We start from the raw sequence: 26,398 nt of genomic DNA on the forward strand, positions 1-26,398 counted from the left end.
GGGGGACCAGTGCTTTGGTGGGGGAAATAGAGAAAGAGAAAGGGCCAGAATATGGTGCTGCATGAGAGTCATGTAAGGGGAATGAGAGAGCCGTGGATGGAGGGGAAAGGGGTTCAAAAGAACTGGGAAAGGTAGTAGAAGGGTGCAAGAAAGCTGGGGGGGGGGGGCGCGGATATATATGCAAGAAAGCAATGGTGATTGGGGAAAGATAGAAAAATGGAAATGTCAGAGTGGGGCAGAGAAGGGGGGGGGGGGATGTGTGAGGATGGATGACAGCCATTGATGGTGAAGTGAGAGAGGGAAGGGTGAGAGACAGCTAGAGGGGGTGGAGGGAAGGTAACAGAGGCAGGTGGGAGAATGGAAACAAAAGGCTAATGGGAGTGCCAGAGATCCAGAAATGGTGATTGGATGGGGAAGGATTTGAGAAAGACACAAGGAGGAGAGGAGGTAGTGCAAGAGGAGGTGTAAAGGAGTGAATGTTGGGAGCGATGGGGTAGGTGTGTGAGAACCAGAAGGAGTATGTAAGAGCTGAGGAAGGAACAGAGGGAGAGAAGCAAGATGGGGGTAGGTAGGGGCAGAGGAGACAGGGTGGGTACAGAGTTGATCTTTGTGGTGGGCAGAGGGTGAAGAGTGGGGGCAGAATTATCACAAGAGGTGGGAAGGGAGCTGTTAATTTTGGAGCTGCCATGCCCCTGTCACTGTATTTGTAGGGTTTGGAGAATTTTTACTGGAGCTCCTGAGATAGGCACTGGCAGGAACAATGGGGGGTTTTGAGAGAGACTGATGAGGATCAGAGAGAGAAAGACAGACAGAGCACAGGAGGAGAAAAAGAGGGAGGTGCTGGTCAGAGACAGGAAGGACAGTGGGAGTATTAAGTGTGATACTGATGGGACAAAGTGGAAAAAATTGAAAGATACTTGTGGGGGAATTGAGAGAGAGGTTGCTGGGGGGAGTTGAGAAATTGGAAGGCCAGGATGCAGTTGAGAGATAGGTGAGGTCAGGTTGGGGGAAGAGATGGAGAGACTGCTGGGAGCAGGCTGGGAGGACTGAAAGACTTGGGGGGACAAAGTGGAGGGATTGAGAGAGAATTGTGTGGAATTGAGGGACTAATGGGAACAGGAGGTTGGAGGATTGAGAGACTAGTGGGAACAGGATGGGGTTTCGGAGAGAAACTGGTGGGAACAGTGAGGGCAGATTGAGATGGAGAGAGAGAATGTTAGAAGCGGCTATGCCCCCTTCCTTTTCCCCCAGACCCCTTGTCTTTGGAAAACATGAGGCTCTTTGATACTGTGCATTTCAATTTCTTGGCTCTTGATCTGTGTAAGGTTGGCCACCCCTGCTCTAGAGCCTTGTTTTTTTTTAATTTTTATTTAAGAAGTGGCAAAATTTTAAAAATTTCAGCAATGTGTAGAATTATACAGAATCAAACATTTAAACACATATAATATAAATGAGGAAAGAGATGTGCAATTGATATTAGAATTTGGTGTAATTGAAACGCTGGAAGTATTCTGAGCCACCCGAAAAGTAAATGAAGTGCATATTTAAAAGCTGTGCTGCCGGCAGCCATGGATAACTGTTTAGTGCTAAAGAAAGCTTAGATTCCTTTTCCTACTTTCATTTCTAAAAGAGAATTTTTAGCATACAGACTGTACCAAAATGCTTAATAGTTTTTATTCTCCTTTTTTTTTTTTTTTTTTTTTTAGGCATTAGGAAAGTGGGCCCTAAGCATCCATCGAGTAAAAGAGGAACACGATGGGGATTTCGGTCCCAGAGCCTCAACAAGGATCCTCCTGCAAAGGACATGGATTTTGTTACGAAAAGGGTTCTGTCGGCCCGGCTACTGAAAATCAACGAGCTCCGTAACGAGCTGACTGAGCTCCAGATCAAACTCGAGGATCTGCAGAAGGAGAACAAAGCCCTGAAGAGACTGCAGTTCAGGCAGGAGAAAGCCCTCAACAAATTTGAAGACACAGAGAATGAGATCTCTCAGCTGTTGTCTCGGCACAGCAACGAGATCCGAACCCTGAGGGATCGCTTGAGGAAATCTCAGGATCGGGAGCGAACCGCTGCGGGAAAGCTGAAAGACGCAGAGGACGAGCTGTACCGGACAAAAAGCTCTTTACAGAGACTGAAGAAACTTTCTGAAGACAAGCACTTAGCTGAGCGGGACGAGCTGGCAAGGAAACTGGTGCAAGCAGAGGGCCGGCTGGATGGCAATGAGAAGAGAATGAAGGTGAAGCTCTCGTTTTATGTTAAGATTTGTGAGGGCCTATGCTGCTTACCCAATGCAAGAGTGATGTGTAAGCAGCCAACAGATAGCGCTGTTGAGAGATGGCTGGGACTCCCTGCCCTGGGGCCTGCAGTGTCCCTAGTCCCTGCTGGCCTGGGGACCAGGAACAGGATCTGAGAATTAGGATCTCTTGCATGTCAGTGCATACCATACTTTGTGCTTTTCAAAGGTATTTCAGTAGACCCAATTTATGAGAGCTAAAGACAGCTAGTAAAAACCAGCCTTTGGCTTTTGTGTTAATTTAGTGTAGTACACAGTTAATGCAGGCACCCTAAAGTTCTGCTCTAAAAGATTGTTTCCATAGACAACTGATACAAATAGCTGATGTCTGTATATAAATAGTATTTTTAAGTGAAAAAAGAAATTACAATTAAAAATCAGTATTTCTGGCATGGACACATGGTTGCTAGCCTGAGGGCTCTGAAGGTAGCCACAGTCTCCTTACCTCATCCAGTAGAATCCTGCTGTTTAAATTGGGAGAACTGGGGCAATTTATAAATAAAATGCAGTAGCAGTCTCAAATGTTGATAGTCCCTGGTGCCAAGGTTTTGAATGAGGAAACAGGCTTCTACATGGTGAGCAGCTCAGGGTTAAAAAGACAGAGAACTATCCTCACAAAAACTAGTGTTGCTGAAATAATAGAAATGTATGGATTTAACAAGCCTAATGGAATACTGTGGCAAAAGATTTTAGAAAGTGTCTGATTCTTGATTATAGAACCCACAGAAAACTGGTGAAGTTAGAAGTAATATTAATAAGCAGTATGGTATAGGGAAGCAGGTAGCTATGGTTCAGCTTTTATAATGAACTTAGCCATATCCGAACTGGAAAACGTGCTGTTAGACATATATGAAGATGAAACCCTAGAGACACTGTAATTCTTTTTATTTTGTTTGTAGTTTTTCATGTGTTTCATGAAATTGTGCATTATAATTATTTTAACAATGAAAGCTCAAAGGCAAATAAAGAATGATTGACGTGTGCAAGTAAAGACAAACCTCAAAACCTGCCTGATAAAGCAGGGAGATGAAACTGCTCAAAAGAGTTTTTAGATCTTCCCAGGAAGGGTTGAAGAAGCACTGAGTAACATGGGAGCAGTTCAGCAGCTCCAGAGAAGTGGCAGTGGGAGGAGAGAGATCTATCGCCTGTCATGAATGAAGGACCTGCAGACCTCACGGACTGCATTTGGGATCTTGCTTGATGCTGCCTGTATTTCTGACGGGCAGGAAGCATTCAAAAATGGAACCTAAACTCCTGTGGGTGTTTCTGTATTGGGAAAATCAGAATAAAAAATGATTGCATTGTGCTTACATTCAGAAAATGGAGGTGTTCAATAAATAACAGGCCTTTGCAGGATTTCTGATTTACATATTTCCTATTCTGATAATTATAAATAATTTTGCCTTCCCCAATTAATCCTATTAATGCAGAGCTTGGAGTGTTTAAGTAGTATGACACAAAGGTGTGAATGTTTTTTTTTGTGGTTGGTTTGGATATTTTTTGTCTGTTAGTTGCCTCCTGCTTGTTTGGCTTTTCAGCTCATTTGGAATTGACCTGTATTAGATTGTGGTGCTATGAGCCTTCATTTGTAGCTGCCTGAGAATTTGGTAAAATGGGAACAGTCTCCACCCCCTTCCATCTAGCTCAGCTGTTGCAGCAATAGCTCTCTTCCAGGGGGCCACAAACTGCAGTTCCTTCTGGTAAGTGTGTGCCCAGAGTCTGGCCATTGGGTGTGTCTGCAGTATCCCCCCCCCCCAGAGCAAATAGACCTGCCCAGGGAGTCTGGCTAACGTAAGTCATTTACATCCCCTCATAGTTCAACATCACAGGATGGAGCAGAGTACTGTTTGTGAAGAGGTGGTTACCCACAGCTTCTGAAGTGCAGAAGCAATATTCTGATGTGGCCTGCAGCATCATAGCACATTGGTGTGTCTCTTTGGGCAGTAAGGAAAGGAGATCTTCAGAGTGAGGGTGTCCTGGACATCCTGTTTCTAACATACCTTAGCCATCTAAGAATCAAACAACTGAGGCCTTACATATGTACTATATTATAACAGAGATGAGCCCTAAAATCACCTTTTATGTATGTACTATATCAGTGGTTCTCAACTAGTGTGTAGCCCTACTTCCCAATCCCCTGCTTGCCTGGCTGCTCCCCCTGCCCCAGCATGCTGCAAATTCTTCCTCTGCCCAGGCTTCAAATGCAGATAGCCTGGGTGAAATGCGACAGGAGAACTGAGAGTAAAAATGTGCGGTGCACATTTTTTTACATTTTGTTTTTGTATGGGGATAATAGCCTCAACATGAATTTACATGTGATGAGTGCTATTAGCTACGTGCTGACTTGGACACTTGTTTTGGACGTGCTAATCCCCTTATTGCATGAGGGGTTTTGTATGCACATCCAAGCACATGTACAGCTGTGTGCTCAGCCAAGCGCACTAATTTGTATCGGCCTGCGTGTGCCTATACAGCCTTCCCCAGGAAAAGCCAAGAATCAATATTTAAACATTCATGTAGCTGTACTAACAGTGAACTATTTGGCTGCTCTTTCCAGCTATTTCTCAACAGCAATATTTAACTAGAAACACATTTTTTGCATGCATTTTTTGTCTATTTTCTAGAGATATCACAACAGATAGGCCTAGTCAAATAAAATATATAAATAATAATAAAATCCTTGGAAATCAAACTTGTCATACATATATAATCTATACAGCGGGCCAAATTAAAAGGAAAAAAGTAAAACATAAAGAGAAAATGAAACAGATCTGGTTCTCAAAGGAAGTGGCAGAAAAAAGAAAAGGAAAAAGAAAAGCATTCAAGCAGTATAAAGGATCCTAAAAAGAGGAACACAGGGAAGAATATCTAGTGACACTGCGGAAAACGAAGAAAGAAAAATCGGGAAACCAAAAGGTCAAGTGGAAAAAAGGATTGCCATAGAGGTAAAGCAAGGTGACAAAACATATTCAGATATATCAGAGAAAGAAGGGAGGCCCAAAGTCATATCATGAAATTGAAAGGCGACAAGGAGCAATGTGTGGAGAGAGAGAAAGATGGCAAAAATATTCAATACTTCAGTACGGTGTTCGCTAAAGAAGACCCTGGAGAAAGACTAGGTTAAGAAGACTGTAAGGCAGTGGTGACGTAGACAAAATTCTGTGTACAAAACAGAATGTATGGGAAGAGCTAATCTAACTGAAAGTGGACAAGGCCATGGGACCAGATGAGATACATACCAAGATACTGAGAGTGCTCAGAGATGTGATGGCAGGTCCAATGAAAGAACTGTTCAATAGATCCCTGGAAATGGGAATGGTTCCTTGTAACTGAAGAACAGCAGTGGTGCACCCGCTTCACAAGAGTGGTAGCAGAGAAGAAGCTGAAAACCTTTGGCCAGTTAGCCTCACCCTGGTGGTGGGAAAATTAATGGAGAGTCTGCTGAAGGAAGAGCTAGTGAACTATCTACAAACTGGTGGCTTGCTGGACCTGAGGCAGCATGGATTCATCAGGGGAGATCCTTTAAGACAAATCTGATTTTTTTTTTTTTTTGAGTGACTAGAGAATTGATTCAAGGAAGAGTGCTCAATGCAATTTACTTGGATTTCAGCAAAGCTTTTGATATGGTCTTGCATAGAAGTCTTCTGAATAAAATGAAAAACTTGGGAGTCGGAGCCAACGTAGTTGAGCGGATTACAAACTAATTGACTGACAGGAGACAGTGTGTAATGGTAAATAGAACCTACTCTGAAGAAAGAACTGTGTTAAGTGAGGTGCCACAAGGATCAGTTTTGTTCAATATCTTTGAGAGATATTGTGGAAAGATAGAAGGCAAACTCCTTCAAGCAGTTGACATGCTTGAAGGAGTAGAAAGAATGAAAAGTGATTTAAGAAAGCTTGAAGAGTAGTCAGACTTGTCAAGAATTGCTGAGTCATGCCTCTGGGGTGCGGTAATCCAAAGGAGCTGTATGTGATCGGGGGTTGTGAGACTAATGTGCACAGATTGGGAGACGGACCTTTGGGTGACAGTATCTGGCAGTCTGAAGGCAGCGAAGGATATGTGACAAGGTGAGAGCTAAAGCCAGATTATTGGGAGAGGAATAACCAGTAAGGAAAAAGGTGGTGACAATGCCCTTGTACAGGTCCTTAGTGAGGCCTCACCTGGAGTACTATGTTTAGTTCTGAAGACAGTATCTCAAAAAGGATAGAGGCGGTCCAGAGAAGTATGGCCAAAATGGTGTGGGTCTGTATCAGAAGGCTTAGGAGAGACTGAAGGATCTAAACATGTACTGTATACTCTGGAAGATAGGAGGTGCAAGGGAGATATGATGTAGACCTTCAGATACCTGCAAGGTTTTAATGATGCATATTCCTTGAACCTTTTCTATTGGAAAGCAAACAGTATAATTAGGGGTCATGAAATAAACTCTGGGGAAGGGGGAGAACTCCAGAATAAACATCAGAAAATATTTCTTAATGGAGAGGGTGGTGGACCCCTGGAATGTCCTTCCAGAAGAGGTGGTGAAGATGAAAATAGTATACAAATTCAAAAAGGCATGGGATAAACACTGTGAATCCCTAAAGGTTAGAGGTGGAAATTAAGTTGACTTAGAAAATAGCCACTTCTATTACTAGCAACAGTAGCATGGACTAGACTTAGTTTTTGGGTACTTGCCAGGTTCTTATGGCCTGGATTGGCCACTGTTGGAAACAGGATGCTGGGCTTGATGGACCCTTGGTCTGACCCAGTATGGCATGTTCTTAATGAAGAGAGAGAAAAAAAGTGAATGGGAGTTAGTTGCCTGCATGGAGCAGCAGCTACTACCCCTAACAGAAGGCAAGGGTAGTAATCCCTATATCTAATTAGCTTTCATGATTTTGATGGAATTAATGCATCACTCTCCACTTTGATGGCCGGGGAAAATAAGAGAGGGATTGGATTCAGATGACAGCCAACACTGGGCCTTGACTTCTATTTCCAGGATATGCAGACATTATGGAAAAAGCGCAGGACTGCTTCTATGGCCAAGTCCAAAAATAAAGCACTTTAAGCAGCATTGTCTAAATTTTCAAGAAGACTTCTCACCCAGAAAATTGTTGCTAGCATTAATTTTGTTTTGGGTTTGTCAGTTGCTGGGCTTTGATTAATATTACTACCCTTAACATAAAGCTTAGTGGCAGTTATTACCCTTAAGGGAAACGTGGGTAACCTGCACTCAGCAGCAGTTACTACCATAAGAAATTTTCTGGGCAGGCTAGAGGGTTCATCTGAGCTTTTATTGCCATCATTGCTATGCTATATATTAGACTGTAAATTTTCAGGGATCTTATGGCAATCTGATAAATCCCAGCTGCAAGAAAATCCAGGGATAATAGGTGGGAGTGAAGAGAACGATCAAGGAAGGTGATCTTAGGGCTCACCTCTATTTATAATATAGTACAGTGGTTCGCAATCTTTTTCTTGTCCTGACAAACCTGATGAATAAATGGTCACATGCGTGACACACTGCTCATTACAATCCACGGCATAAATTTAAAAAAAAAAGGCCCAATATTACTTTTGTTGTTAATGACACAAGGGAAAGATAAATACTCTCTCTATACAGAAGTTCCATAAATAGTAAACCTTCCGTACCAGATCCGCACCAACTTCCAGCACTCAAACAGTTAACCACCTTACCTAAGAAAAGGCAACACTGAAAACGTCACACCAGGCCTTCAAGCACCGATATTCTTCCTGCTATAGAGCCCTACACACGTACATACATGCTGTCGCTCACACACGTCCACTCTTTCCCCCCACAGAACAACTGGTGGCAGCAGCAGTCTCCTCCTCTTCCATCCCTCATGGCCTCGAGAAAGGAGTCCCATCGGCTGCAGGGGTTTCGTTGCCCCTCTTTTCACGCCTGGTCGTGCTGCTCTTCTCCTTCAGGCCGGTGCTGCACGTGCTTGTGACTTAGCATAGTCTCTTCTTTTTGCGTGCGCGGCCGCCGCACAGACTGATATTGCATCGGCCTGATGGTGCCCCAAGTGTTAGTGCTAGAACAGCCCCTGTCCACCTTGTGAGCCCTTTCTCCTGCTGCTGCACTTTCTCAGGCAGGAGGACCCTGTGCTACCAGCTCTATTTACCATTATTCTCACACTCTGTCCCTCTTCATGTATGTTACCCTTCTGTTTGTGAAATAAAGGGGTAGCAAATGTCTGACGCATGCTAGGATTGTGCTGTCTGCTTTGCTTCTATTGCTCCAAGAGTACTGGGTTGTATTTGAGAATAACAGAAAAACTATACACATTTCACAATTTATCCTACCGAGTGATGTCAGAACTGTATACCTGTTGAAGTTCCAAGCTTGATTATAGGCTTGACATGACATAAAACCTCTGAGAGGCATTGTAATGGGAAGTGTGGGCCACAGCTTATTATCCCATTGAAATGTGCTGCAGTCAAGGATTTCTTAAAGCTCTGCAACAGCTGAAAAATGGGTTGCTTTTCTTGGTTTTGTTGTGAACCCTCTCTCCTAATGCAGGACAGCTTGTGGCTTTGAAATTGCAACTCTGCATGCTTTTACAGATTACTGATGTTCAGAAATAGGACAGAATGTGTTAAATTTGATACTTGTTCTGTGCATGTTGTGGAAGAACCTGAAAAGCATAGAAAATGCATTTAAATCCAGAAATAAACATGTGGGATGCTTGACTATACTTAGAGAATGTTTTGTGACCAAACAGGCCTGTAGACCTTGCTGTTTCTATTGTTGTTGGAGGGGCTAGTTTTTTGGGGGTTTTTTTTGTTTGGTTTTTTTGTCCAAGCAGTTTATTCCTGCTCCTTTGAAACTTTCAGTTCATTTAGAACTTAGAACTGAATTAAGGTAATGAGCTTTCATTTGCAAATACAAGGGGGTTTTCCCCACCTTTACCCCTTTCTTCTCTCTAGCTCAGCCATCATACAGGCCAATTCAGTAAGGTCCGCGGGAGAGCTGGCACTCTGAAGTGACCACCCGCTCTCCCAATGCACGCCCAGGCACCTCTCCTGGGCGCCGATTCTTTATTTAAATCAGGGCCCACACTAATAAGGAGGCGCTAGGGGCACTAGCACATCCCTAGCGCTTCCTTATTGGTGGAAGTGGCGGCTGTCAGCGGGTCTGACAGCCAATACTTAATTTTACTGGCGTCGGTTGTCAAAACCGCTGACAGCCACGGGTTCGGAAAACGGATGCCAGCAAAATTGAACGTCTGTTTTCCAACCTGCGGGCATTTTTTTAAATTTTTTTTATTTTGGGGGCCTCCAACTTAATATCTCTATGATATTAAGTCGGAGGGTGTACAGCAAAGCAGTGTTTTTTTCTGCTTTTCTGTACACTTGCCCGGTGCCATCTGATATTGTCTGCCTTTGGCAGCCGTTACTTTCTGTATTTTGGGGCTCATCAACAAGCATTTGCATGTGATGAGCACTATTAGTTTTTGGGGGGGGTTGGCCGCATGTTTTCCATGCGCTGTTACCCCTTACAGTATAATACTGTAATACAGGTGTAATAGCGCGTCAAAAACGCGCGGCCAAATGGGGGCTAAACGGTGCGCTCGGCCGAGCGCACTATTCTATATCGGCCTGATAGTGATTAATATGTGAGCTAGGGCTGCTTGGTTATGTTTAATTACATGTATAATAAAATGAAATGAAAGTCTCTGGTCAGTAATGTCCCTGTGGTGCAGTAGCAGAGCCTCTCACCCCTGAGGTTTGTGAACATGTCTCCACAGCATAACCTAATCCCTGCCCCTGACCCAGCCCCAATTGACTCAAGGAACAAAACCTGGGTTCAAGAGAGGACAGCGATCTTCTGCATGTTTAGTATACAGTCATTCGGTTTTGCCATCACAACAGTTTACAGGAAAAAATATATGAGGACAAAGTAACATTTAGAGTTTTAACAGAGTATCATAGTTGAAAAAAGTTAGGTAACATTAATATCAGACTCTTTTTCCAGTGAAGCACTGCTTCTCAACCCTTGATCATGTTCCATTGTTTTCAAATCAATTAAAATAGGCAAATTTAATTTGTGTTTTACACCAGTTGTATGCAGATGAAAAGTTATTGATATTCTATCACAAATAGCTGGGCTCAGCAATCCAGGGCTGCCTTAGAGGGAAGGTGCGTACCTGAAGGCTAGTTGGTAAAACAAGAGCATTAGCTAGGCTGCAGGGTATAACCACTGGAGCAAAATAGCACTGCATGAATACTAGAACTTGATTAGAAGGCAAAAGCTCATTTATAGTTAGAAACACTGAAGCACAATTACTAAGAGTACTGCACAAGATTACAGGTCAAGAACTCTGAAACAAGGTGAGGATCACAGACTGGACAGGTAGAGTATTCACAAGGCAGGCACCGAGAAGACTGTTGGACTAGCACTGTGTGCCTTCTGGGAATGCCTTAACTGCTGATGACAATTTGGGATATACCCAGTGCTGGTCCAATAGGATGCTGCAGAGGCGTGTCTAGATCTCCCAGGAATACAGTGAAAAAATGTTGGGACTCCCAGAAAAGCCAGTAGCCCTGTGGCAAGTCCATGGTCTGCAAGGCCCAGGACTGCAAGTTCAAACTCCATCAATCCTGATATATCCTGAAATCCAAAATGGTTCATGGCCTTCAAGAACTGGAAGTAAATACTCCTATATGCTTAAAGAAGATTATATTTTTCACAATATACATTGAAAAAAAAAAGGAAAATACACATGCAATACCAGCAACATTTTAGGAAGAATAAGAGGAAAAAATAAACAAGTCCACACAAAAATGGACTTTTTCCCCTAACAATATTAGGGGAAAAAGCAAAGAACTCTATCATCTTGGATCCCAAGGCACATTAAATATATAATATATTTGTCTCCTTTTATACTCAACCCCCATTACTGGTTATCAGCAGTTTTTGTCAGTATAACGTTCTCAAGATGTGATGTATCTGTAAAGACATATTGGTTGCCTAGTTGGATAACAATACATTTACAAGGAAATTTTAAAAAGAAAGATGCACTTAGGGGGTAACATGTCTTTTTAACAGCAAAAATGTTCTCCTGCGCAATTGTCTCCTGAGATACATCAGGAAAGATCTGGACCGGGTGCCCACAAAAGACTATTCTATTCTAGAATTACTGTCTAAGAACTAGTTATCTATCCTGATCTGCTACAACTGAAACATTCAAAGTACTCCTAGTGGAGATATTTTCTTCTGAATCCTACAGAAAAGTAGTTAATTTAACAGTACACTTAAAGATTTTTGTGTCACCTGCAAATAGACATTTTTTTCCCAGTGTTTGTGCAATGCCACCTATATAGATAATGAAAAGTACTAGCGCCAGGGCTATGCCCCAAGGCACCCACTGTTGTTTGTTTCACCAGAGTAGCTCCTACAGACCACCCCATCTGAGTTCTGTTACTTTATCAGTTCCTAAACTGGCTAGTGGCTAACAGTGTCAGAAGCCTTGGTGATATCCAGACAGGATTCAACCTCTGCACCTCCCTGATCCGTGTTGTGGTTACATCATCAGAGGACTTGATTATGTTTTTATTTCTTTTTTACTTAGTACTCCATACCAGAATTTTTGGCAATAAAGTGACAGGAGTGTGTGATCACTGAATCTTTATGAATAAAATTAGGAATGAAACTTGTTCTGCATGTTGCAAAACTGTAGTTTAAGGTGATACTTTATAGCAAGTTTGCTTACCCTAAACAGGGTTCTTCATAAGCAGCTGAATGAATTAGCCATGACATGTGGATGATGTGATTCAATAGCACCAATTGGACCCCTCTCTCCTAGCTCATAGTTTTTGCCCTATAGTTCCTGTGCACACGCTGCCTTGCAAGCCCCTCCGCTGATTGCAAAGCTTAGCTTTTAGCTAAGTAATTCACTCTCCAGGGAGGTGGGCAAATAGTAAGCATGGCTAATTCATCCTGCTATCTACAAAGGACCCCTTTTTTATAGTAAGCAAACTTGCTTTCTCCATCGACAAGTAGAGCCGAATTAACCATGACGTGGGGAGTCCCAAGCTGAGAGCTGCAGTGGAGCAGTTTACTGAAAAGCAGCCCAGCCTCCCCAAGGACTAGGGGGCATGCCATGAAGTTAGCAGGTAGCACATTTAAAATAAATCAAAGAAAATTCTTGTTCACTCAGTGCATAATTAAATTCTAGAATTCATTGCTCAAGGATATGGTTAAGGCAGTTAGCTTATCTGGATTTAAAAAAAGGTTTGGACAAGTTTCTGGAGGAGAAGTCCATAAAGTGCTGTTGGTCAATGGAAATAGCCATTGCTTGTTTCCAGCATTCATAGCATGGGATCTATTTAATGTTTGGGTACTTAACAGATACTTGTATCTTGGATTGGTCACTATTGGAAACAGGATATTGGGCTTGCTGGACTCTGTCTGACCCAGTATGACAGCTTCTTATGATTTGTTCTTAAGGGAAATCTTGCCTCACTAGTGTGTAATTTTTTTTGAAAGGATTAATAAACATGTGGATAATGGTGAGCCGGTGGATGTAGTATATTTGGATTTTCAGATGGCATTTGACAAAGTGCTCCTTGTTTAATTATTTTCTTATTTTTATTTTATGTCTTGGTTTTCCCGTTGATAGCAGGGCTGAATTAGCCATGCTGTCATGGGGATCTGTCAATCAGGCCTGGGAGGCGGAGCCTGTCAAAGCAGAGACTAGATTCTTGGTCTCTGCGGCTCCGTGTGTGTTCCCGCGCAGGAAAGTAACATTCTCCTCAGTCTGTTTTTCCCGCGAGCGGGATCGCATGCGGGGCTGACTTCTCCTCAGCGTTTATTGTTTTTTCTTATGTCAAAAACGTCGGGTTTAAACCCTGTACTTGTGGCAAGGTAACGTCAGTCACGGATGGACATGACCGATGTTACCGATGCCTGGGGCCAGAGCACAATTTTAAAAATTGTGAGTTTTGTTCCCGAATGTCCCCAAGAGCCCAAAAACAGTGGGCTTATAGGATACGGGAACTTTTCAGTTTTTCGGAGCCATCGGAGGCTCATTCTTCGCCTGACCCCTCGACAATAACGGCTCCCTCACAAAAACGAGCATCGTCGTGGGATCCTCAACCCTCCAGGCTTGGAGGTAAGGACTTGCCGAGACAATATACCCAAGAGGTCCGACAGAGCCTCAGCGATCGGCGCAGGAAACAACGACGCCTAAAACTTCGGCGCCTACAAGTTATGTGCCCTCTGCACCCAAATCACCGTTGACGCATAAATCACACAGCGTTAGAAACGTCTGTGCGCACGGCGCCGGACACTTCTGTGCGATCGGCGCCAGAAACAACGGTGCGGGAGACATCTGCACGCACGACGCCAAAAACTTATGCACAAAGTCGACATATGTGCACAATCTACAGAAAACATCGGCGCACAAGGCACAGAAAGCATTGGAACACACGACATCAAACAAATCGAAGCACAATGAACTACATCAGTCCAAATACCTATATCATTCAATACCACAGCGATTAAAAAGAAGACCTCAGTCTCCTGAGATACAGCATTCCACCTCTTCAGATTACAATTCTGCAGAGGTGAAATCAAAACGTATGAGACTATCGCCGTTGGGAAGTGGAATCCACACAGAACACCATCACCATAGGCGATCACATCACTCACAACAAAAGGCTAGGAAGACGAGGGACACATGGGAAATGAGCCCTTCTACTTCTAGGTCATCCCACACACGAAGTGCAGGCACCTTATCTCGTAGAGACATCATACAAATCACTTCCTCTGCTGCATCTACATCCTCAGATAATTCAGTTAAGACCACAGAGGGCAATATGGGGAAGAAGTATGATGTGCCAAGTGCTTCCCCTCAAATTCCTACAGTGCAACTTAAACCATGTGAGTTACCAAAACAATCTGGTCGTTCAACAATGCCTCCTCAAACAAAAGAGGCATTTTTTCAGTTATCCCAATCGTTAGCAGGTTTTTATGAAACACTTCAATCATCTTTTAAGATGTCTATCGAAATATCCGTTAGTTCCCCGGAACACAGACTATATACCTCTAGAGAACCATCGGTGGAGCCTCCGGCATCCCCAATAGCAAAACGTCCAATGTCACCAATTCAACAGCAAGATACATCTATTGATTCTCTCTCTCCGCAAACATCCCCATCCTAATCTACCGGATTTCCATCGGATCCACAAGAACAACCGCATGAACCATATTCCCCTCCAGAAGACCTGACATACCCAAAATTTTTAGAAAAATTGGGAACGATATTACATCTGGAGGTACAAAAGGAGACAGACCCTAGATCAGAAACCTTTGGTCTACTGAAGATTTTCAATACTCCGGGAGAACCAACATCTCTCCCACCTCAAGAACTATTACACACCATCTTACAGAAATCTTGGGAAACACCTTATTCTCTGTCAGTGGTTTCAAAGAAAACGGATATAAAATTTTGCATGCGGAAAGCATCGCCTTACTCTATGCCACAACTACCACATGCGTCAATTGTGATAGTCTGCAATGCAAAGATTCAAAAAAGCAAGGTCGTACGCCTCATGCCCACCAGGCAAAGACAACCGATTATTTAGATGAGTTGGGCAGAAAGATTTACCACAACTCAATGTTGAATGCCCGCATTATGCACCATCAATTCTACATGGTGCAATACCTCTATGAGTGCATACAAGCCACAAAAGGTATGCTTTCCTCGACAGCAGATCGGATACCATGACATGGAGGAGTGTTCTTGACACCTTCTGCGGTCGATATGAGGGGTTTGAAACATCTTCTAGAGCATCGGCAACAGCCATTGCAGCCTGTAGAATGGCATGGTTACGATCTAGTACGATACAAGAAGATTTACACGAGAAACTAACAAACCTCCCATGTACAGGAGTCAACCTGTTCAGAGAACGTTTCAAGACACAGTTGGCAAATTAAAAGAGGAAGCTCTAGCAGTCCAATCTTTAACATCACAACCTCACTACTCGACCACGCATCGTCATGTAGGATCTACTCGTAGACAATCCTATGCCCGTAGACCTTACAGGTCTTATCAATCTTTTCGTACACAGACATATCCATCTTACCAGCGTCCTCCGCCGCAACAACACAACCCAACTCAACGTAGGGGTAAGCCACGTAACCAAAGACAGCAGACACAACAGTCAACAGCTGAAGTAAAATAAACGCCATCTTTTTAATAACCCAGCCACCACCACTACATCAAGCACCACCGGGCAGAATTCTTTCTTGCCTGGCAACCTGGGAGAGAATAACAACAGATCAATGGGTTTTAGATATAGTACGACACGGCTATCAACTCCAATTCACCACAAAACCCATACTACCTCACCTTTCCACTCTACAGAGTCCAAGCTTCCAAACAAAACAGGGGGAGGAAATTGCTTTGCTTCGCAAACAGAAAGCTATTCGGATTTTCCCGAAAACCCAACATGTGGGATTTTATTCCCTATACTTACTCATACCAAAAAAGTTGGGTGGCCTTCGCCCCATATTAGATCTACGGGAATTGAACAAATTCCTGACCAAAGAAAAATTCAAGATGGTATCGTTGAAATCGATCCTACCTCTGATTCAACCCAACGATTGGATGTATTCCATCGATTTAAAGGATGCTTATACACATATTCCAATCCTTCCATCCTCTTGGCAATACCCGTGCTTCCGCTACAAGCACCACCACTACCAGTACAAAGTTCTTCCCTTTGGACTGTCGGCTACACCCAGGGTTTTCACCAAATGTATGGTTGTGGTGGTGGCTCATCTCAGAAAACAGGGAATAACCATATTTCCGTATCTGGACGATTGGCTGATAATCGCCTCAGATCCGAACATCTTACTCGTTCACCTCCATCAGGTCATAGACTGCTTACAGGAATTAGGACTAGTGATCAACTTTCAGAAATCACACCTACAACAAACACAACAACTGCAATTCATAGAAGCATGCCTGGACACTACTTGCAACCGGGCATACCTACCAAACGACAGGATATCACAATTGCGTCATCTTCTCCATACTCAGAGACCTTCGGTGAGACAAATTTTAGTAGTCCTAGGCCACATGGCAGCGGCTATTTTCACGGTCCCCAACACCAGGCTACACATGAGACGCCTGCAGTGGGGACTAAAACGTCAATGGGAACAATACTCACAAACGTTGACACAGAAGTTATCGTTGACCTCCGAAATGAGATGGGACATAACATGGTGGCTCCTAGACTCCATCCTGTCCAAGGGAGCATTATTCAGTTCCCCTCCTCACAACACAGTCTTAACCACAGATGTGTCTCGCAAGGGATGGGGAGCACATCTCGAGATTTACGAAACACAAGGTTTATGGACAATCTCCGAGGAGACCTTGCAGATCAATTTATTAGAACTCAGAGCGATTCAAAATGCACTACAAGTTTTTCAAGACCACCTGAAAGGTCGCAGGGTCATGATCTACACGGACAATCAAGTGGCGATGTTCTACATCAACAAACAAGGAGGGTCAGGTTCATGGTCCCTGTTGCAAGGAGATCCTAACGATCTTTGAACACGCTCACCGGAATTGCATACATTTGCAAGCAACTTACCTATCAGGAGTGGCAAATAAGAAGAGCGGACAGGCTAAGCCGCATCTTTCATCCTCACGAATGGGCACTCAATTCGGAAGTCACCCAAGACATCTTCATACAGTGGGGGACGCCTGCAATAGATCTATTTGCAACGGAGATCAACGCTCAAGTTCCCAAATTCTGCTTGATAAGACCAAGCCAATTCAGAATCGCTCAGGACGCCTTCCTCATCCCGTGGACGACAAGCTTTCCTGTACGCCTTTCTTCCCATACCACTCATAACAAGGACAATTCAAAAGTGCATAACAGACAAAGCTCAACTGATACTCATAGCCTCTGCCTGGCCGAGGCAACTGTAGTATAGTTTTCTTCTCCGACTGTCCATCACGGACCCAATTCGGTTGCCGAATCGCCCAGATCTTCTCTGCCGGGAGACCAAGATGGCTGCCCTGTAAGACGTAGCGAAAGAGCTCTTGGTTAAAGCTACGTTTCCTTTGTCGATTTCCTGCTGTATTATCAGCGAATTTCAGCGCCTGAGTGATGCCGCATACAAAGCGAAAAGCGAAGATCAGAAATAATTTACCTGGAAAAGAAGACGGTATCCAACAGGCGAAAATTCAGAGCTTTTTCACTTCAACTCCCAAACCGCCGGAAGCGAGGGCCGCTGAGGGTGAGACCTTGGAGTTCGGGTCAATCCCGTTGGCCGAGACGACTTCGCTGAGCCCGGGGGCCCCGTCGACACCATCCCCACCCCGAGGACAGAGCGAAAGTGAAGTAGAAAATCTGCCGAGCCCCGGAAGGGAAAAAACGGCACTCTCTGAGCTGGGCGGTGAAAGTGGAGAGATGGCGTCTGAAGCGGGTGAGAGAACTCCTAAGGGAGAATTATTTCTCTCTCCCGAAACCCCCATAAGGGCTTTACCGGAATTTAATATCAATAACACAGAAACAGAAGAGGTAAATATTATACCTGCTACGGTTTTTGCTTTAAGAAAGCCCCCAGTCGTGACTCTTGAAACAGTATGGAATGCTTTAACCTCCATTGAAACCGTGATACCATCTCTAAGGCATTTCTAGAAATGAGTAAGAAAGAAATGAATACAGAGAAGATAATTCATCTACATCAGGGAAGGATTGAGAAGATAGAAGCTAAAGTAACAACTATGGAAAAAATTCAAACTAATTTAATTAAGTCTGAAAATTTAATGGAAAAAAAGTTTGAGTCAGTTGAAAACTCTCTAAGATTCATGAACTTAAGAGTGGTAAACTTTCCGGTTATGGAAAAAATTTCACCTGCTGAGTCATTTAAAAATTACTTATTGGAAGTTCTTAAAATTCCAAAGGAACTGATACCAGTAATAACAAAAGCCTTCTTTATTTCTCGTAAGACTTTAAATGTTGGAGATCAGAAGGAAGAGGAACAGCAGTCTCTGAATTTAACTGAAATTATTGAATTGCCATCTCAAACAGAGATTAAAATAAGAGGAACAATTTTGGTTTCTTTTGCCTTTGAACAGGACAGAAATATGGTCTTGAGATTTTTCTTCAGAAACAGAAAGATTAAATATTATGGACAAAATATTTGGATCTACCCTGACATTGTAAGATGTACTCAAGAACGTAGGAAAGCTTTTCTGCAAATGAGAATGGAAGTGGTAAATCGAGGGGCAATTATGATATTGAAATACCCTTGCAGATGTGTCTTGAAATATCAGAATGAGACGTATATATTTCAAGAGCCAGGGCAATTGAGGGGCTTTTTGGCTGGGAAATCTGAATCTGTGTAATAGATAATGGGAAGTTCCTTCTTACAGGGCAGTTATTGCCTGAGTTAAGTTTAATGTTTCGAGAGCTCCAATTTTCCTTATCTTGGTCTCTAAATTTCCTTAATATTAATGGGAAATTTAAGTGAAAGTTGTTATAATAATAATTGCCATAGAAAGAGAATTGTATAATCTCATTATTCTACTGTAAATGGATATTGTATTATATCTTGAAAATGCAAAATTAAAAATTAAAAAAAAAAAAAAAAAAAGATCTTCTCTGCCAAGATCAGGGGACACTTCTACATCCACTCCACTTCACTCATCTCTCCATTTGACAGTGTGGAGATTGAGAGGCTCCATTCGTACGCGGGGTTTTTTTCTCTTAGCGTATTTTTTTGCCTGACTGGATATTTTTTCGTCAATTTTTCGCGTTTTTCTCATGAATTCTCATCCCAGAGGGCTCCAAAGCCATCTGGTTTCAAATATTGCCAATGTGGCAAAATTATGTCCATTACGGATGGACATATTGTTACAATGATACGTGGAACCAAGACTGGTGACCACTTACCTTGACTAGTAGAGACGCTGGAGAAGGAATCTCGAGGACAGGCGGCAGGTAGAGTAATCCACAAACAGTCCAGGTCAGGGCAGGCAGCAAACAAGAACCAAGGCAACTTATCCAGAGGCAGGCAGCAGACAGAGTAATCCAAAGACAGTCCAGGTCAGGCAGGCAGCAAGCAGCAGGAAAACAGCAGACAAACTCCCCGCGGCTACTCATGGCCGAAGCAGCGAGGAAGAGAAGCAGCTCCCTTTAAATAAGGCAAGCTTTCCCGCGCTACCCAGCACTTCCGCCGGCAGCTGACGTCAAAAGGGGGTGTGGTCAAGCCCCGATTTGCGCGGTGCCACGCCGAGAGGGAAGCTAGCGTCGGGGAGGATTGCCGGCACCATCGGGAGTGCTTCTGCAGGTAACACATAATTTATTGCTACGTTTGCTTAGGCCCGGACCACGATCAAACGTCGTGCCGGGACTGTGGAAGGATGTCTCCGCGGGCCGCGAAGATGGAGAGGCTCCGCATGGGCACTTCGGCCCCACCATCCTCCGTCCATTCTTCACTAGGACCGACAAAGTCGGGTAAGGCCCATCCGAAGCGGGTGTCCTCGCTGGGACCAGCAGGACTTAAGAGACCCGCGAAACGTTACAGGCCAGGGTCTCACACACCCTCAAGGCCTCATTCAAGAGCCAGGGATCCGGCAGAGGAACTGTGGCGCAAAGTATAGGCGGGTACTTTTTCGGAGCCTGCGCAGACAGCATCGTCAAAAAGACAACATGATGCTTCAAAACGTATGAAGCATGAATACGACGCGTCATACAGCACACAGAGCAACTAGGGCGCACGGAACAGATACGGCGTGAGGCCTATCACACGACGCACCTAGGGAGCATAGATTAATCCTGGACGCTCCTAAAGCACATGGCGCTAAGACAATGCACCTCCAATCACCAGAATGAAGTGTATCGGGCAAACATTGCCATCAGTTACATCATATAGCTTCTGCAAAACAGATAATAAGATCTAGAAGCTCATCAAGAATGTCCTTAACTTCTGATGTAGAAATTGAAGGTTCTTGGCATCTGAATCTTTATCATCAGGCTGTTCTCTAGTGGTAGTTCTTTGGCCAGTCTCTCATCAGTTTCTAGAGAGAAGAGATGTTCTCCTTCCTTATAAATGCCATTAACAAAACATATTTGCCCTTCACTGATTATACCTCCTCAAGGTCAACACAAGGGAAAAGCACCTGAGGACATTTTGCTTGCAGCAATTCCAACAAAAACCCCAAAGCAAAAATTACACATTCCTCCACAAGGTACTTTGGCGGCATCTACTATGACGAAAATCTCAGATATTCTCAGCTCTTTTTTCCAAGAATTGGAAAAAACGAAAGAATTACCACCACAGCATTCTCCAGAGGGTTCTCCAGCATCGCCTCCAAGTATAGAACCTCTAGAACCGATCAAAGAAGATATTCCTACTCAACCCATCAGTTCATTCTTTGAATTCTTCAACGGGAATGCCATCTGACCCTCAGGAAGGACTACCTGAACCATATTCTCCTCTGGAGGACATGACCTATGCAAAATTTATTGAGAAAGTAGGCAGTCTTCTTCAGATAGAAACAGGAAGAATACCTGACCCCAGAGCTGAAATGCTCGGTATATTAAAAATATTCAAATCTCCTCCTGAGCCCACTGCTCTTCTTCCTCATTCTGTATTAGAAAATCTACTCTTTAAAATTTGGAAAACTCCTTTCTCATCACCGGCTACTTCAAGGAAAATTGACATCAAATATAAGATGCGTAATTCATCAGTTTACGAATCTGCCCAACTTCCTCACCAATCCATCGTGGTAGAATCAGCCTTGTCCAAGGCAAAACGTAATAAGTTACATTCAAATACTCCACCGGGCAGAGAGAATAAATGCCTAGATGATTTTGGCAAAAAGATTTATCACTCCTCCATGCTCACCAACAGGATACAGCATCACCAGTTTTACACTACGCAGTACCTTTTCGAATCACTCCAAAAACTGCGTCCACTGTGTCTTTCGGAGGACAACACACCACACCAATCTTTCTTAGATATAGAAGAATGACTCCGGCATTTACTGCGCTCCATTTATGAATCCTTTGAATCTTCAGCAAGAGCATCGGCTTTGGCTATAGCGGCCAGACATATGACTTGGCTCAAAGCCCAGCACATTTCGAACTGATGTACATGAGAAGTTAGCAGACATCCCATGTATGGGTGACAATCTCTTTGGAGATAAATTTGGAGACACAGTCTCCCATTTGAAGGAACAAAGCGCATTCCTGCAGATTCTCAAAAATCGCAACATCGATTTTATCCTTACCGTCACCAGTATTACTCCAGACCATACAATAGGCCTTATTCGCAGTATAGGCCTCAACTGTATGTCCCTCCAAGAAATACAGCTCCGCCGAGTTCTAGGGGTCGTGCCAGACAACAGAGACAAGTAAAACAAACGCCAGCCCCTCAACAGAAACCTGCCTCCTCTTTTTGAAATTAATACAGCCACCACCTCTACTGGTTTTCATAGGAGGACGCCTTCAATTTTTTCTCCACAATTGGGAATCCATCACTGCAGATCAGTGGGTACTCAGCATTATCAAAAACGGTTACTCTCTAAATTTTCAATCCGCTCCTTCTCTTCCTCATATTCCTCCGAAGAGGATGATACTATCCCACTTCACATCCCTCACAGCGGAATTGAACAACCTACAAATTCAACAATCTATACAGATTATTCCCCTTCATCAACATCACCAAGGGTTTTATTCCCAATATTTCCTCATTCCAAAGAAGTCGGGAGGGCCTACGACCCATTCTAGATCTCTGACTACTCAACAAACACATACAGAGAGAGAAATTCAAAAGGATTTCTCTAAAAAATATCTTACCGCAATTTCAGCACGATTGGCTATGTTCCATCGACCTGAAGGATGCATATTCGCATATACCAATCCACCCGTCTTCTTGGTGTTACCTTTGTTTCCAAGTTCGGGATATACATTACCAATACAAGGTTCTCCCATTTGGCCTATCTTCAGCCCCAAGAGTATTCACTAAATGTCTAGCAGTGGTGGTGGCTCACCTCAGGAAACTTTCGATCCAAATATTTCCTTATCTGGACGACTGGTTAATAGTAGCATCGAATCAGTTTACACAGAGAGATCATACATTACGCACGATCGAATGCCTTCAGAGGTTGGGATTTCTTATCAATTTCGAGAAGTCTCACCTACAACTGACTCAGATACTTCAGTTCATAGGCGCTCTCATAAATACGGTAGAACAGAGAGCGTACCTTCCTCAAGACAGGATGCAGAACATACAATCACTGGCACACAGCCTACTTTACCAAAATCGGACATCTGCACACCTGGTTCTACAACTTCTGGGTCATATGGCAGCAGCGATCTATGTGGTTCCTCACACCAGACTTTACATGCGCTGCTTACAATGGGGTTTAAAGACTCAGTGGTCTCAGTTCATACAGCCACTCAGCACCAGAATTCAAATTACAAACGCAATGAAAGAGGACATTCAATGGTGGCTCCTTCCCAAAAACCTTGCCTCGGGAGCTCCATTCCGTTTACTACCTCACCAGATAACTCTGACCACGGATGCCTCCAACAGGGGTTGGGGAGCACATCTGGGCGAACTGAAAACTCAAGGTCTGTGGATCCCTCAGGAATCTACATACCAGACGAATCTCCTGGAACTAAGAGCCATTTGGATGGCACTTAAAACGTTCTCGGATCAGATAAGGGGATTAAGCCTCATGGTATATACAGACAACCAGGTAGCCATGTTTTACATAAACAAGGAAGGAGGGTCCAGTTCCTGGACTCTATGCCAGGAAGCAACACGAATTCTACATTGGACAGTCAAAGCCCAAGTATCGATTCAAGCAACTTATCTTCCAGGTCTGGATAATGTAATAGCAGATCATCTCAGTCGGATTTTTCATCCACACGAATGGACCTTGAATCCAGAGGTAGCACAAAACATCTTCAAACAGTGGGGGTTTCCCAGGATAGACCTCTTGCCATGGAAGCAAACAGACAAGTCCAAACCTTTTGCTCAATTTACCCCAGCAATCAAAGGATTGCTCCAAATGCCTTTCTCATTCCATGGACACCGGGCTTGATGTATGCCTACCCTCTCATTCCACTCATATCTCAAACGATTCAGAAATGCATCCAAAACGTATCAATCACAAACAAAGGAGAGAGGAGAATCAACTCACTCAACAAATCTAGCAAATCAAATATCAATAAACTTGTTAACTCCTAGGACGCTGAGGCGCCATTTCAGAATCCTTAGTGAGACCTTCAAATTCGGTCCGGGATATATGGAATATGTTGGCCTGATTCGAGATATTACAATTCCCCTGAAGAAGACTGATACTTCAGTCGAAACATGTTGGGACATTTAAATTGAACAGCAAAGCACTGCAGCTGCTCGATGAAAAAAATTTTTGGCTAAGTATTCAATTTGTTGAATTTGATATTTAAAGAACGTTTCATTCAGTTAAAGTTTAAATTTTAGGAAAATATCAATAAAGTTTTTGAATAAAGGTATTTGGTGGGTGGACAAATGACAGTAAATGATTACACAAAACCAAGCTCTGTAAGCTGATAACAGCCTGCGGCCCATTGCGTGGCGAGAGGCTGCAGATTACAACATTAGAGCAACAATCTTGATGATATTGTCATTTGCCGGGTAATTAACAAGTTTATTGATATTTGATTTGCTAGATTTGTTGAGTGAGTTGATTCTCCTCTCTCCTTTGTTTGTGGTCCAAAACGTATCAGACATGATTTTAATAGCCCCGGTGTGGCTGAGACAGCCCTGGTACGTTTATCTCGTAAAACTTTCCATTCATCCACCGATAACAATACAAAACCTTCCACATCTTCTGACACAGGAAGGGGGCTCATTAGGGGGCTCATTACTTCACCCCATGAATCAATCACTTCATCTCTCAGCATGGAGATTGAAAGGCAAATACTAACTCCCTTAGGTTTACCTTCTCAACTAGAGGATATTCTTATTCAGTCACGTAAACCTTCAACCAGACGTAACTACAAAGGAAAGTGGCAGTGCTACTTGGACTGGTGTACTCCAAAGAACATAAACCCTTTCTCATCCACTGCCACTCAATTACTACAATATCTGCACACACTCTACGACGTAGGATTAGCCACCACTTCGGTACGAGTTCATGAACTCAGCTTTTCATGAACCCTTTAATAACCTTCCAATGTCCGACCATCCGTTGATTGCTAGATTCATGAAGGGGAATGATCCAGCTTCACCCACCGGTGACTAAGCCCCCAATTCCATGGGATTTAATTGTAGTACTGGAACAGCTAATGCTTCCACCTTTCGAACTAGACTCTAGTCACATCAAATATATGACATGGAAAACAGTTTTTCTCATTGCCATTACTTCTGCAAGGAGAGTCAGCAAACTACAAGCCTTGGTTCGCTACTCTCTTTACCTTGAATTATTCCATGACAAGGTGACACTTCATCCTCACCCTTCCTTTCTTCCTAAGATGGTAACATTTTTTCATCTTAACCAAACTATAACTCTACCTATTTTTATGCCAAAACTACATAATAACAAGCGTGAAAAACTTTTACGCACGTTGGACTGTAAGAGAGCGTTGGCTTACTATAAGAAAAGGACTTAGTCAACTTCGAGGCCTTCTCAACTGTTCCTTTCCTTTAACCCAAATGATCCTGGACAACCTGTCTCAAAAAGGACTATAGCTAGTTAGTTATCACAATGCATACTTTTTTGCTACAATACATGTTCCATTAAACTACTCTCAAAGCCTCAGGCACACCAAATCTGCGCTACCGCAGCATTAGTTGCCCACTTGAACAAAGTTCCCTTAATTGATATCTGCAAAGCGGCAACATGGTCGTCCATTCATACATTCACATCGCATTATTGCCTCCAACAGCAAACGACCTCTGCAGCACTAGGCACAGCAGTCTTATCACTAAAAACAAGGAAATTGGGATCAACTAGTCTCTAATGTATCAAAAGGAAAAATTAACCAGCTGTATGTGGATAAGTAGTAACGAACAAATTTTATTAAAAGCCAATCTTTATTCTACTATGGTCAAAATTTAAAAAAAGATTTTTTAAATAGAGACAGAAACCTCAGAACTGGTAAACCTTGTGTATTTTTTACAAAGGTTTTTGAAGAACCAGTGAGTTCGATCATAGGTTTCCTGTTGTCTCTTTTTATATTTTTTCTTTAAAAAGATTTTTTAACTTATATGTATATTATTGAACATAATGTTCTAGATGTTTGGTAAGACTTGGCATGTTATGTTGGAATGAACTTCCCTTGCAGTTTTGTGTTATCATTAATAGCACAGCCGTTATTTTCTGGCTTATAAATTTTAAGCTGATTCGGCTGGTCTACCACAAATTAACCTCAATGTATATTTGATTCAAATTTTTACTGAGAAAGTTCTTGTGCCTTTTCGCATTGCAGAATGTCCTTTGAAAACAATGTCCGTATCGACTTGAGAATGCAGCCCAAGTTAGAGCAGGCAAAATAGTTATTGTGACTTTATGCCTTAAGACAAAATGACATAGTTTGAAGACTTATTGCTTTGCCTTCTATAATGTAGCACTAATTTAGTAAACTTGTTGCAATATAAATGTTTCAAAACAAGTCTGTGCTTATAATCCCCGCCACAGTGTTGCACTTATCTTTCAAACTTGTTGCGATATCTTTCACCGCTTGAAACAAGTATGTGCCTAGAATCGCCAACGTCAACGTTTCACATGTAGTTTCTTCAGGGCAGATTCTAAGAAACAGCAGGATAACAGAAAAACATTAATTTCCTTAAAGCAATAGCAATTTTAGTCATTTTGAAACAAATTTTAGTACTCACGAAACTGTCTGTGGCTAATAACAAGCGGGCTTCTAACTGCTGACTATCTCGGCTAAACTTTTTATAGTACTCCTGCGTTTTGAGAAGTGACCAATCAAATCGTTCCCGGTGAACGTGCTGCACGTAGCAGCAAACTTTATTGCGTGATTTTTGTTGAGACAATGAACAACTTTAAATCCCCATCAAATTGAATGGGAAAAAACGTCATCGTGACGTATACATTTTTTATACAACAATGAAT

At 42.9% G+C, this 26,398-nt stretch overlaps 1 protein-coding gene and 1 long non-coding RNA gene across 7 annotated transcripts in view; one reads left to right on the plus strand and one right to left on the minus strand.

Moving 5' to 3' along the window:
• Positions 1-26,398, plus strand: part of LCA5 (lebercilin LCA5) — a 212,250-nt gene that overhangs the window by 73,958 nt on the left and 111,894 nt on the right. For all 6 annotated transcript variants that reach the window (XM_029595558.1, XM_029595559.1, XM_029595562.1 and 3 more), the window contains one exon: positions 1,707-2,236. In XM_029595558.1, coding sequence (XP_029451418.1) covers positions 1,707-2,236 — 530 coding nt within the window. The remainder of the gene's footprint in view (positions 1-1,706; positions 2,237-26,398) is intronic.
• The window catches only part of LOC115087879, a 147,047-nt gene continuing 146,621 nt past the window's right edge, over positions 25,973-26,398 (minus strand). The window contains exon 3 of the long non-coding RNA XR_003855642.1: positions 25,973-26,070. This is a non-coding gene — a long non-coding RNA (uncharacterized LOC115087879). The remainder of the gene's footprint in view (positions 26,071-26,398) is intronic.

Source organism: Rhinatrema bivittatum, chromosome 3 (genome assembly GCF_901001135.1).
Source record: "Rhinatrema bivittatum chromosome 3, aRhiBiv1.1, whole genome shotgun sequence".
Lineage (NCBI taxonomy): Eukaryota > Metazoa > Chordata > Amphibia > Gymnophiona > Rhinatrematidae > Rhinatrema > Rhinatrema bivittatum.